The sequence below is a fragment of the Triturus cristatus genome, chromosome 12, assembly GCF_964204655.1.
Source record: "Triturus cristatus chromosome 12, aTriCri1.1, whole genome shotgun sequence".
NCBI classification, from domain to species: Eukaryota; Metazoa; Chordata; class Amphibia; order Caudata; family Salamandridae; genus Triturus; species Triturus cristatus.
The window spans coordinates 574,264,407-574,278,663 of NC_140595.1; the positions used below are offsets into that span (position 1 = coordinate 574,264,407).

At 40.3% G+C, this 14,257-nt stretch overlaps 1 protein-coding gene across 2 annotated transcripts in view; it reads left to right on the forward strand.

The window, feature by feature from the left end:
* LOC146776281 (ATP-binding cassette sub-family C member 12-like) overlaps positions 1 to 14,257 on the forward strand; it is a 1,395,717-nt gene that overhangs the window by 761,282 nt on the left and 620,178 nt on the right. For both annotated transcript variants that reach the window (XM_085639684.1, XM_085639683.1), the window contains exons 13-14: positions 5,274 to 5,398; positions 11,455 to 11,527. In XM_085639684.1, coding sequence (XP_085495810.1) covers positions 5,274 to 5,398; positions 11,455 to 11,527 — 198 coding nt within the window. The remainder of the gene's footprint in view (positions 1 to 5,273; positions 5,399 to 11,454; positions 11,528 to 14,257) is intronic.

Sequence of the window (14,257 nt, forward strand, 5' to 3'; positions counted from 1 at the left end):
GCCACAAACGAAGGATTTGGTGATATATATATAAAATTGAATTTGCTTGCACATTATGTTCGCACCAGCACTCTCTGTCATTTTGGAGACTATTAAGTGTAAGTGATGTGTGAAAAGTAAAAACTACAAGGCAAAAGAAAAAAATAGAAAAATGGAAGAAATGAACTATAAAAAATTGCAAAGTATTTTGAAAAATCATTAACATTTAGAAACTTGGTTTATTTGTTTGAATTATAACACCTTCTAGAATTATTTATAAATGGTAACGCAATTTGCCATCACATGTATTTGGGGATGCACAGTCTAGCTGCTGAACAGTAGTAAAAAGTGAAGGGGGATCGAGCACTTGTGCACTTTAAGAGACGCTCTAGACTTTGAGACTCTATGTTCCAGTAGAAGGCTGAGAACCTGAAATGCGTAGAACGTCTTTTTAACCATGTTTTGAACTTTGGTGTACTATTAAATACTTCATGAAAATTACCTTTGCTGTGGTGCCGTAAATTTTCGCTGTGGTGGAAAAGTTTAGGCGTAGAATTAATCCTCGATGTGTTGACGCAGTGGCTGTACTGCTCACCACGAGCACTCGAGGCGTGAGGCAAAGCGGCTGGGTAAATTGCAGCCATCTGAGCAACAGAGATGTAAACTTGCCGAACCCTCTTCTTGTTACGTGAAATTGTCTGTGCGTCTTCTGAGGCTGGGATTGATGCACGGTGGCCAGCAGCAATCGTTGCGATGAGTATGAAGGCGTCTGGAGGTTTGTGGGCAGCAGCCCAAACGCTGCAGGGGAGGTGTATGGGAGGCGCTTACGGCTGAACCACGCGGAGACGAAAACGGCTCTGATTGTACTGATCCGGGGAAGGAAGCAGCGGCGGATTTTATTACAAACGCCAGCGTGATTCCTCTTTTTGGAACCACTAATTAGTGAACACTGTTAGCACTGTATCATTCAGATGTAGAAATTTTGTTTTGCTCTATCTAGTAGGGAGAGGAATCGGCAGTGAAAAGGACCAATTAACTGCCTGTGTATTTACCCTCCTCTCGGTTCCTATTTTTTGAACATCCGGGAACATTGTGACCAGTGTACACAAGCATTTCCTCGACTCTTGCAAAACGTTGAATAGTATTGCGAGAATAACAGAGAAGGGTGCATCCTGAATCGGGAGAAATAGTTGAACGAAAGAGCACACCATTTTCTGCATAACAAGGTAATTGCTACAAAACATCCTCATCTTCTCCTTCAATATGGCAGAGAGAAGCAGGAACAGAACATTGCGTGTCAGCAAACTATTAAATGATGATGCAGCGCCATCAACTAGCACCTACATGAATGTAAATCAAGGCAACGGAATAAAGAGAACAATCACAGGGGTGATTAGAGAATTACAACAAAATCGGATTTTTGAAGTCAATAAATAGTGGGAGAAGGCCACCTTAGAAAAATACATTGAATTTAAGAGAGTACCTAATAATGCCTACTCTTAATGACCTGGATACAGATTTGATCAAACAATGGCAATCTGACACCAATGATTGTTCACTGAAATTAATGAGAACATTGATTATACATGCAGAAAGGAAACTTGAGATTTTAACAACAAAAATCAAGGAATTAGAGGAAGAATTAGACAAATATCCCTCTAATGATGAGAAGAAGGAATTGATTGAATCTATGGAGAAAAAAATAAATAAACATGAGACTGATGTAGAAAAAAAAAAGCCAGCAAATTTAACAGGCATTGGCTAGATTACGCCAATGGGTGGATTTATACTTTCGCTAGAAAGTTTGATCTATACAGAAACAAAGCTCTAATGGATAAATGTTCAGGATCTGGGACCACAGGCACTGTGGACAGTTCCAACATAAGCTCAGCCGATGACGAACCAAGTACATCTAATTTGGATTTTTGCGGGGAGATGAGATTTGTCCAAATGATAACGGGACAAAGAAGAAGAGGAAGGGAAACTATACGAGTGAGAGGACAAATCAAACCACCATCAGAAGAAGCAGAAAACTCAGTAAAATTCTAAAAAGGAAGAGGAAAGAACAATGAAGACAAGAATGGGAATATCACTCTTATGCACAAAAGACATACCTGCTTTAAGAACCCTAATAGAATTGGAAAAAGAGCAGGACCCTGATGATATTGAGCAACAACGATCGCAGGAGTCAGATAAACAACTCTGCAACCGGTTGGGCATTGTCACTTGGAAAGGAGGTGAGAGCAGATTAAGAGTACAATCCACCTTCTGCCCACAACTTCCTCCACGCAATAAAATTGACCTCTTCCAAGAAGTCATGGTGGAGGATCTGGAGAAAGGAGAAGAAGAATTGGAATCTAACACCTGGAGAACAGCGAGCACTACGAGAACTACAAGATGATCCACAGATTATAATCAAAGCTTCTGACAAAGGCGGAAACATTGTAGTGCAAAACTTGAGAGACTACATCGAAGAGGCCAATATACAACTGGGGAATGAGGATCATTATGAGAAATTAAAACCTAATCCAATGGAAATTTGGACTAAGGAATTTCATCTTACATTGTTGTGCTGGAAAGATCAAGGCCTAATTGATTATGAAGAATACACATATCTCAAAATTGATCTCCCCGTTGTTCTCATGATTGACTTTCTGCTGAAAGTTCATAAATCCATTCTAAAACCACCAGGAAGACTAATCGTCAGCTCCAAGGGCTCTCTCCTTGAAAATACATCACGTTTTATTGATATATTTTTAATGAACTATGTGACATCCTTGCCATCCTACCTAAGAGACACTATGGACTTTCTTAATAAGATCCAAAAAATCTAATAGGATGAATGTTTCATTATGGCAACAATTGACGTAACTTTCCTCTACACATTGATCGTCCATAATGTGGGAAATGCTGTTGTCAAATATTTTCTAAAAACAAGATCTGTAAGTTAACTTTATCACTCTGAGATGTTGTTAGACATGTTGACATATTGTCCCAATCACAACATATTTCTTTTTAAAGGTGACTTTTTTCATCAAAAGCAGGGAACAGCAATGGGGACATCTTTTGCGCCCACTTACGCTAATCTCATGATGGCAGCATGGGAAACTGAAATTCTGAAAATGCTAGTCAGTCACAACATAAAAGTCTGGAGTAGATTCATAGACGATCTTTTTGTGATATGGGAGGGAAGCCGCACTGAGTTTGAAAACGTTATCCAAAACCTGAACATCAATACATATAATCTCTCTTTTACATCAACTATCAGTGAGTCTAATGTCATCTTCTTGGACTTAGAAGTCTTCATTGATAACCAAAAAAGTTGTACTAAAATGTACAGGAAACCAACATCATGCAATAGCATTCTCCATGCTAACAGCGGGCATCCACAAAACCTTGAATGGAGCATACCCTATGAAGAAATAATAAGGGCCAAGAGGAACTGCTCCGAAACCGCCAACTTTGAATTACAGTTGATATGGGTGATCATTTCCTGGAAAGGGCATATTCACTGAAAGTCATTGAGACCGCAAGAACTAAAGTGAAATCCAAAATGAGAAATTAACTTCTCACAGTACATCAGGATGGTCTAGAGCCGAAACACCGATGGCGGGCGGTCCCATTCCCCGATAGGGTGACAGGCGGACAAAGTATGCCCGCCATCCTAATGACCCTCTAAGTCTGAGAAGAGCAGAATCACGATTGAGTTTGGCTCACGGCACTGAGAATCCACTAGGGCACAATCTGGATGCAGTACTACACATACATCTATAATAAGCTGATATTTTCCACAGACCCTTTGTGCAATAAAGTTTACTTATGGAAAGTTTCTGACAATGATCCTATGATTGGAGTGCATTTATGTGTGAATATATATTTCCTATACTTTTTCATCACCAAAAATACAAAATGAAATGTTTATTGATGCAATCAAAATGTATAATTTAGAATTTAGTCCATTTGATGAGGTCAAACAATTTAGATTAACACAGGTATATTAGTATGTATTGCTGATCTATAGTTATACTGTCTTGGGTATGAATTAACAACGTATTTAACAGTCAGGGAGCTTTTAAATCAACAAGTCATAAGCCCTTGCAAACAGTACTGTATTGTTGAAACTGCCATGCACTGTCACTTTAGCTATAGTCACTTATGTATATAAAACCTCCCCTCTTACTATTATCTAGCAATAGCACCTGGAACGGGGGCCCTTGAGGGGACATGAGGATGGGAGACTTAGGTCAACTTTATACGATAACATTGTGATGGTGCATTTATTCACTTCCTTTTCTTCCCCTGACCTTAGAGATCTGGCTTTTTGACAACTTAATGACATTATGGGTTGATATTTAAAGTGTACTTTACCTTAAATGGATCACGGACCCCTATTGTCTCCATGCACAAGCCACTTTATTGCAACATCTCTTTGCACTTTATACTCTTCTAGACCTATGTCTGAACATATAATCATATCTTTGCACCTTATACTCTTCAAGATCTATGTGTGTATATATAATCATATATATTTTTTCACACATTAATTATGATACCATGTTGTTGATTTTAACTTTTTTCATCATGGGACTTTTCTTACTAATTGTATCTTGTGTATTTATTGTGGTTTTAATGGTTTTGAAGTCGAATTTGCTTGCACATTATGTTCGCACTAGCACCCTCTGTCATTTTGGAGACAATTGAGTGTTCTTGACAGTGATGTGTAAAAAGCAAAAATTACAAGAAAGAAATAGAAAAATGAAAGAAATGAACTATTAAAAATTACAAAGTATTTTGAAAATTTAGAAACTTGGTTTATTTGTTTGAACTTATAACACCTTCTAGAATTATTTACAAATGGTAACACAGTTTGCCATCACATGTATTATGACCCCATATCACCCCAGACTTGATGAAGTGTAAGAAAGGTATTTCTCCACAGGGAAAATCATTTTGTCTACTTAGGAAATAGTGCATTTTCACAGAAGGCTGCATTTTCCTTGTGCAGAGTTTTCCGCTATGAAGAAAATGCACAGCGAAATAGGAGCCTTTAAAAAAGGCACATGATATTCCCATAAGTACACTTGGAAATCTGAACTTTCCCCTTGTCCTTTTTGGGGATGTTTGTGAACTGGAAATAAATAGAAAAGTATACCCAGGCAGTGATGCAAATCTCCAACCATACTCTTGCTCCTGTTTTTGTCACCAGGGTCCTTAGAGTATTTTAAATTCAGTACCAGTATTATGTGTGTGCCTTACACTTGATGCCTTTGGTAATTTAAATCTGCTTTTTTCAGATGCACCTGCTGGATGGGGCTGTATATGTTAATGGCACATTGGCATATGTGTCACAACAAGCTTGGATCTTTCATGGAAGTGTTAAAGAAAATATCCTGTTTGGGAAAGAATTTGATAAGGAAAGGTAAACACTGATTATCAGGTTGTATATATTGGAAATGTATGTCTAAGAGAATTCTGTGACTGACCGACGGTGGTCTAAATGACTCTGAAAGTGTCTTTGACAAGTTACTGCATTGTGCGTTTTATTAGTGTGTCTTAATGAATCAGACCCTTTCCTTCTACGATTGTCCAGCTCTGGTTGGTGTGTGCGGTGTGAATTTTTGGAAGGGGTGAAGCTGAAAACATCTGTGAATCTGAGGTGTTAACAGTATATAATCATGCCAGCTAGCCATTGGGTTGGTGAAGACAGAGACAGTGCTGTTATTTGACAGAGAAAACCTGCAAAATCTACAAACCAAAATAGTGAAGATTTTAAGATAATTATGGTTTTGAGGTGAATCTTACATGCTGTGCTCTTATTTTTTTTAAATGTATTTTATTTTGTTATTAGTAAGGCACATACATAACTACATTCTTATAACAGTTATCAGATAAGCAGATTCTCACAATGAGTTCTTATAACCACAATGCTCACACTGCCTTGCTCAGTCTTCTTTGTACTCTACTAGTGTCTCAATTGTCCAGTGAACACAGAGGGTTACATTGTCACTTTCTGTCGTAAAGTTTGCCACATAACAAGAAGAACGTGGTAAACATTCTGCTGTGTTATTAGAGCTTATGCTGCAGATTATACATGGATACACACAGGACAAATGGACTTCCTACCTAATTTATGGGCATTCCCACCTGACCAACATTTTACAGTGTCTTACACTGGTTAGGGGATGTGTTAGCTATTTGAGTAACAGGCCTCTCCAAATATCTTTAGGTGGTAAGCTGGCTGTTTGCAAGACAGCATATGCTTCTGATCGGTCTTCAACTCATGGGCTTGGTCCCCTTTGCCACACCAGTGCCAGCCCACACTTTACAAGGAATTGAGCCAGCCATGCATGTTATAGGGTTGGCTTCAGGGCCCTGGCCTGTGGCCGGCCCTTGCGCCCAACCCAGTGTGGGCAGCTAACCCACCACAGGCAAACAACGTCCCACAGATCCCTACCCCAGGTTAGCCTTCATGGAGGCTATTCTGGCTCCTGCTGAAGTCCCACAGAACTGTGACGTCCCAAAAATATTTCTTTTTTTTTGTTCCCTGAGAGTGTCCCTCCTAGACCCCGCCATAATTGCTAGAGGGTCATGGTATCCACACCCTGCCCCTTGTAGCCTTCTTCACATTTTTTTTATTTATGACACTTGGAGTGAGTCATTGAGTCTTTTGTTAGCGGCCGCAACATTTTTCTTCACATTATGGCAGCCAATCACAGGCTTGGTCCCGCAGGACCGATCTCGTTCCAATGGGTCCAGCAAACAAGAAATTTTTATTTTCACATTTTCTCGCGCAACAATCCCATGGGAATCCTGCAGTGCTAGATATTATTTTTTTTTAGCTTAATTTCTCTCTGTATCACTGTTTAAAAATCCCAGGAAATTGCATGGGTAAAAATGTGTTTTGGGGACCTCCCCTTGTTTTTAGCCCCTACTTGATGATCAACTTAAAACCTTCCAGGAAAGAGCTGAGGGGGATGAATATTTGTTAGGAAAGTTACATGAAGATTCGGCAAACCCAGCCAAAGTTATTAGCAGAACAAAAAATGCTCCTCTTATGGAAAGTCTGACTTGCATATAACTACACAGTGGTGACAACCTCTGTGCAATCTATATTGGAAAGATTCTGTGTGCTCGCGGAACTTTTGCGTGCTCGCAAAGATTTTTTACCGTTTCGCGGAGCTTTGTGTAGCGCGACTACTCGAATTCCGCCCACCCCTAGTTAAGGGCAAATGCTGTGAACAGACCCGGAGTCACGCACCAGACAGCTGCTGTGATTCCCATTCAATTCCTCTCTCCCATGGTGCATTACAGGATGAACAAAAGCACAGCAAACAGCAGCTCACGTTCTGTTCTCCTAGTATGTTTGCAGCAACTTGTTAGTGCAAATCTTATCTTTGCAGAACGTTCCTACTGCGAATGGTGCGTAATTATGCAAAGTGGAGCAGTAACATACATTTCGGGAATTTCATGTAAAAATGTAAGGTAAAATGCCCAAAATTCTGTGAATTACACTGGCATAATTTCATTTTGCTTGCTCTGGTCAAATAATTTGGTTTGCCTGTGTTGGTTAACAAATGCAAAAAGATCAACTGATGGACAGAATGCTGAACATTGTCAAACCCCAGTCATATGGAAATCAGTCTTGACCCTGCTTCCCATGGGAACAGTCCAGCCTGAACTGCAAGTCCAGGTCATCACTAGACCGGAACCAATCATCCTGGGTCCAGTTTCGGGGTATCATCTCTCATCAACCAGGCTAGCTTGACTCCAATGGAATGGAGAGCACAGGAGACACCTTTGGGCATACCCGTCCCACTCAGGGTGAGAAAAGCAAAAAGAACAATTGATGTACAAAATGCTGAACAATGTAAAGCATCCACCCCAGTACAGAGATCTGGGCCCAAATCCATCATTTTTTTGCTCATCGTGCCATTCCAGTTTAAACCCAACCATATGCAAATCAGTCTTAATCCTGCTTCCCATGGGAACAGTCCAGCCTCAACTCCAGATTGACTGGGGGTGACTATTTTATTCATTCAGCATTCCGTCCATCATTTCTTGCTGCAGTACTTTTCGCCCCAAGTGGGATGGGTATGCCCAGACGTGGGTCCTTTGCTCACTGTACCACTGGATTCAAGCTAGCCTGGCTGATGAGGGGTGTAACCCCGAAATCGGTCCCAGGATGCTTGTTTCCAGTCCAGGGAGGACCTGGCTTGGCAGTTCAGGCCGGACTGTTCACATGAGGAGCAGGGTCAAGACTGATTTGCATATGGCTGGGTCCAAACTGAGGTGGCGTACTGAGCAAAAGAACAATGGATTCAACTCAGGTCTCTTGACTGAGGTGAATGTTTGATTCATTCAACATTCCATCTATCATTTGTTGCCGCAGCACTGTGTGGGTTAACAGGCATGTCTATACCTCAGGCATAATATCTATATTGAAGTAGGTAGTAACTAAAATCAATTTGCATCTTACATCTGTCCAGTGTCCTAGTCAAAATATGTTTTTTAGTTTCAGTGTGCCTGCCTCTATGTAGTAGAAAAGCACATCTTTCTATCAAAAGATAATAAGGCTTCCCTACACAACAGCAATAAGGTGTGCTTGTCACGTGCACCAAGAGGCCATTGTCATTTTCCCTAGGTTAGCATGAGCACGAGCCAGACTATCCTCTTCTTTGCACACGCTACTATATTTTGCTTTATGCCACACTGTAACTTTCAAACAGAAGCCTGCTGTTGTTTTTGCGTTCTATTCTTTCTTGGGATTTACTCTGACCACTGAAGACAAGGTCGAACAACAATGCCCCTTGTTATTCTGTTCTGGTCAGACCCTAACACCTAGACAAAACACGCCGAAACAGCTGTTGTTTGGGAACAAGTACTTTGGTTATGTAGGTATACACGGGCAACACACAGTTGGCGAGGGATCTCTCCAGAGAAGGGAGCGTGACAGCATCGGTGATGTAGATCTTCCATCTATAGACTGAGGTACGGGGTCTGCTGCTAAACACCCAGAGATCTTCTATCTAATCAGGGGAAGGGGGCTAGGTGCCACTGTCTTATATAATGACAGCACCTTTATGATTTACAGATTACTTGCTATGCTGACCGTATTTGTGTTAGGCATTTTTCTACTTGTTTTTGCACGTATATTGTATACGTACGTTAGTTAAAATTAACATTCTAAACCTTTCTCGTGTATCTGTCTAATCTTATTGTGGACTGGTACGAGAGTGAGAACGAAAGGGCGTGTCCTGTAACCACGATTCCTAAGAGGGTTGGGAGTGTTGTGTTCTGGGGTGTCTAACCACGTGTTCCTCTGTGAGTGAGTAGGAGGGCAAGTGAGACACTATAGCTAGTCTGTCCCAGGGATTGTAGGTACTCAGATGGTGGGATGACCGAGTCCCTGCCCACTAAGGTTCCATGATTCCAAGCATAGTTCTGGGGCTCCGCAGAATCCTTGCTTTTAGCTTCCCTTTTACACTCCTTTATTTATTATTATTTTCTCATGATTTAACTTTACATTTTAAAAATTTAAATAAAATAAACAACATATCAATAAAAATAAATACATAAAAGTAAATAGTTTTACATATTATCACAACAAGATGTTATTCTACACAGAAAAATAGCATTCTTACCAGCAATATTCTTGTTGAGCATATTTTCCACATCACAATAGTCTTGAAGTTATATTCTGGTATCATGATATGAAAAACTTGATATTTTGTCCAAACACCTGAGTCCTGTATTGTGAAAGGCCAGGATAATGGATGTGTTACTGGACATCTCGGCTGCAATCGACAAAATGACCATCCTCTTTGTATGTCTAGGATTGGGGTAGTGGCAAAGGTGCTGGATGAGGCGGTAAATTGTTATTTTCTTTTTCAGGAATCAGTACATGAAAGCGTCACTGAAAGTGAAAGGGTTTACATCTTTCCATTTTTTATTTAACATCTTCGACCTCTATACAAAGTTTGCTATAACTTGGGAGTACAATTTCACAGCCCTTTCAATCAGGGATGCATAAAAAAGAGAATTTCGTCTGGTAGAACATTCACATTAGTTCATAAAATGCATCTTTACAAGAGGGTCCATGCTGAATAGCCTACCTTTGGTGGTATGAAAGTGCCTTCAGTGGGTTGGTTCTGTGTTGCTCCTGGGTGTTCTCCATAAAATGCTCCTCGATGATTTAGCGGCCTGTCCAACGGTTTGGGTCTTCTGATGCTTTTTGGTGACCTCCATATCCCATAATACACTCCAATGATGCACATGAATTGTGCAATCTATGTATGATACCACCCCCCCAAGAGATGGTAGGTTCATGCATGCCCAGTTGTGTCTAACTTCACACTCCCTGCAACACCCATGCACTTTGCGTTCGCCGCGTCACCAAGCATCATGCACCTCACCAACATGTCCCCTATTGGCCAAGCCACAAACATCCTTTAAACCATGGGGACCCGGAACCAGGCGTAAATCATAACTGGGGTTTGAAGATGTATATCAATAATAGAACCAGACCATCCACTCAAATGCCTAGGGCCCCACATTGGAGTATGAAAAGTAGTCATAAATACCAATAAAATAGAACAATAATACAGTAGTAATGCTTAAATATTTGCAAATAGTTTTTTACTCTAAAACATTAATGGAAGAAAAGATGAATGAGAGTCTGCCTATGTTTAGCTATCACTTGAAACAACTGCAAGAAATGAAAGGTTATTTATTCATGAGGAAAATGTAACACGTCAGTGCTCAACTTGCTCACACAAAGCAAACTTCTGCTTGATCTCAAAGATACACAAAAGCCTGGGAATTAGCAACGTTGTTCTCACTTCATGCTCCTTAGCGAAGAAGCAAGCGGCCTTCTGCTGTAAGACATTCCTACAACATTCTTCAGTGTAAGTTAGCCATGACGCACCCCTCTTTTGATTTATTTGATTCACACAAGTGCTCTGCAGCGCCCAGTCGCCCCTTTATGGGTCGATCAGTTCTTTGTAAGATACTGATGATGGCGATAGGAGTGGGAGAAACCATAGCTTCCAGTGTTTTGAGTGGAAAAAGACCATGTAATTTAATATGAATTATGTCTCTTTAAAAATATCCGTGTGCGCCATTGCTCTCACAAACCGTTATTGACAGCGCCGGGATGTGCAAAATATGCTTAAACAAGACAGAAGAGAACAGTGGCGTAGCTGGAGGGGGATGGAGTTTTGGTGGCGCCCCCCCTCCTTCGATCAGGCCGCCGCGGGCGGCAAACGCAGGGGCCACACGGGCGGCCCAAGGCCAAGCTACGCCACTGGGACAAAAATGCTAACACGTCCCATTAATATGTACAACTTGTGTAAATAACGTCGCGCACCTAATGCATGAGAAAGTTGTAGTCATTGTGGAAAAAGAGCACTTGTTCTGGGTCGACATGTCCGTTTTAAACACTTAAAGTAAAACAGTACTTTTAATTTGAACCTTTAGGTACCAGGAGGCAATAAGCGTCTGTTCCCTGGAGTTGGATTTGGCAAGCCTTCCTTTCGGCGATATGACAGAAGTAAGTATGAGCAGGTCTATGCATATTTACTCTTGCATACGATTTTGAGGAACTTGTGTTTGACTTGTATACATTAATTTAATAGCTATTCATCTCTTCCTTGTCTCCTGTTACATTATGGACTGTCTAAATGTATATTTAGCAGTTTATCTATGACATTAGTAATGCATGTGTCAATAGCCCCAACGTCATGCCTCAGTGCATTATGGTTATTGTAGTTATTCATGTGGGAGGATTGGCTTGGTACTATAAAGGACCCTGGGCTTCTAGCAAGTTTCCCACTTTTGAGGATTGCAAACTTTACTGAAACATTGCGTGTTCAGAACTGGGAACTAGTTTGTGGTCAAACACTTGGTAAAAGAAGTTCTTTCCCAAGCCCTTCTTTCAAACTCCACTCCCGCTCATATTACACTACTTCACCTCCCTTCATAGCTTCCTTTAAACTTCCTTCTTCTCCCTTCTATTCATCTCTACCCCTCATACCTTCTTTTCATGATCCGAATGCTTTTCACTGTTTTGCCCACTCACCTTATCTGTTTCTTCCCATCCAGCCTGTGTTCCTGTCTGCTCTCTTTTTTCATTTAACACTTTTCCTTTTTTCCCAGCTATTTCCTCTTCTCTCGTCTTTTTATCACTGAACTCTCCCATTCCTCACATCCAGTATTTGATAATCTCTTAACTCCCTTTTGCTGTACTCCCTTCTTTTCCTATTTTTATGACCTCCAGCATCTTATGCTCTACTCAGTATTTGTCTCCTTTTTGACCGTTAAGGGTCCTTTCTATTATTTTTCTCTCTAGCCTCACTAGGCATTTCCTTCTCTCAGCGCCTATCTCTTTCTTTTCTCTCTTCAGCTCTAAGCACATCTTGTCTTACTTCTTTGCTTTTCCACCAGCTGAGGCGCAGCTGTACCCTGTTTTGCACACAAATCCTGACCCTAACTTCTGTCTCTCCTGTGCCAACTATCCAATCCAGTCTCAGGACACTCTGAGAGGGCTGACTTATGAGAAGGGATATGGGGGACTATGACTGCAAAATGTGTAGTTTTGGGTTTCATGCAATATCACCAGTCTCTAAACCATGTCCCCGTTCTCTTTTAAAGCTAGAGCTCTTTCTGGACATTAGGTGTATTTAGTAGGATGCCTTGTTTCATATTTTATATGAGTTACAGTCCCTTTACAAACTCCGAAAGTATGACCTGAATGCTTGGCATCACTACCCTTAGAGAGTCAAGGGTAGAAAGGGAGTTCATTGCTTATTCAATTGCAATAAATTGTAACCTGAGGCATTAGGGCACCAAAGGGTAAATTACAATACCTACCACAAGCACAGTATGGAGATCACAATCTAGAGATTATCTCAGTGCCCAGAGAAAAGGTCTCACAAACTCCTTCTAACTTTATGTTCTTGTTTGTCAGCATTGGAGGTCTTGGAAGTAGACTCAATTCAATTCTAGTAGTGATTGTTATATATAAAAAAAGCATTTTGTGTCGGACTCACAGATTGCATTTTGTAGCATGTAAAGTAGTACAATAGTTGTACTTCTCACATGCTACAGGCCTATAGTGAAGCCCTCCGCCTCACCTATCTTTTCTGAGCGGCATGGCAGAGAACAGAATTGTTTGTTTTTGTTGTAAATGTGGGAGGGGCAAAAGAGGGTGACTGGTAAATGGGGAAAGGAAGGGGTTTAAGGATATTTAAGAATAGTTTTAGGGAGGAGCATGATGAGGCAAACACATCCACAAAAAGAGAAATGACATTACAATTCAGAATCTACATTTCTAAAGTTACTGCAACCCTAAAGGTGTCAAAATAAGGTGCAAACGTATGCCAGCCCTTTGTTGGAGTAAGTCAGGCACTAACCATGGCCAATTACTGTTACTGCAACAAGGCTTGGAAATAAAATAATTCTATAGGAACTAATCGTAAATAAATTAAATTATTCCGAGATATAAAATTAAATACATGCATTTTTAATGTTAAGAATAATAACTAATTATTACATATTCATTTTATTATTTTAAAACTTAAAATAAACTAAATCCCAAAAATAAAACAAATGTTTAACGTGTTAAAAAAAAGTACAGTGATTTAAATTAGCTGCATCATAAATCCCCAGTGCCCTGTTTTGGTCCAGTGAGTAGGTTGGAAATGTAGGGACCAGTAAACATTGTATCTGATCCCAACTTTCCCATGTGACCAAATCACGTTCTCCCAGGCAATACTTCTTGAACTGTTTCTCCTGATACAGCACTTTTGCCAGGTCTGGACATACTTAAAATCAGATTAACCACCTAATAGTAACTATGTGCTCCGAAAATTTGACCAGAAGCTAACACACAGAAAATATTACCCCAGTGGAGACAATTGACAGTCTCTTGGTCTTTCACATTGAAATTAGCTAAAGTGGGAAAGTTATGAGCTTTGGTGCTCTGAATCCAGCATTCCAATATCGGTTCTGCTTGACCATATCATTTTAACTTGGACAGTCATATGCTCTGCATACATTCGAACTACTATCCGTCTTTATGTGAGACATCTTAATATATTCAATAGAGGAAAAGAGCTCCAAGAAAATTAACATAGGACAGACCAAACATGCAGTTTTCATACACCATTATGTCATTTGTCATTTCTAATTGAAGATATTTAAAATAAAACAGTGACCTACTGTGCCACGTTCCCGAATTCATGAATTTAATTGAAAAGGCATTTTTAAAGCGCATGGCTAC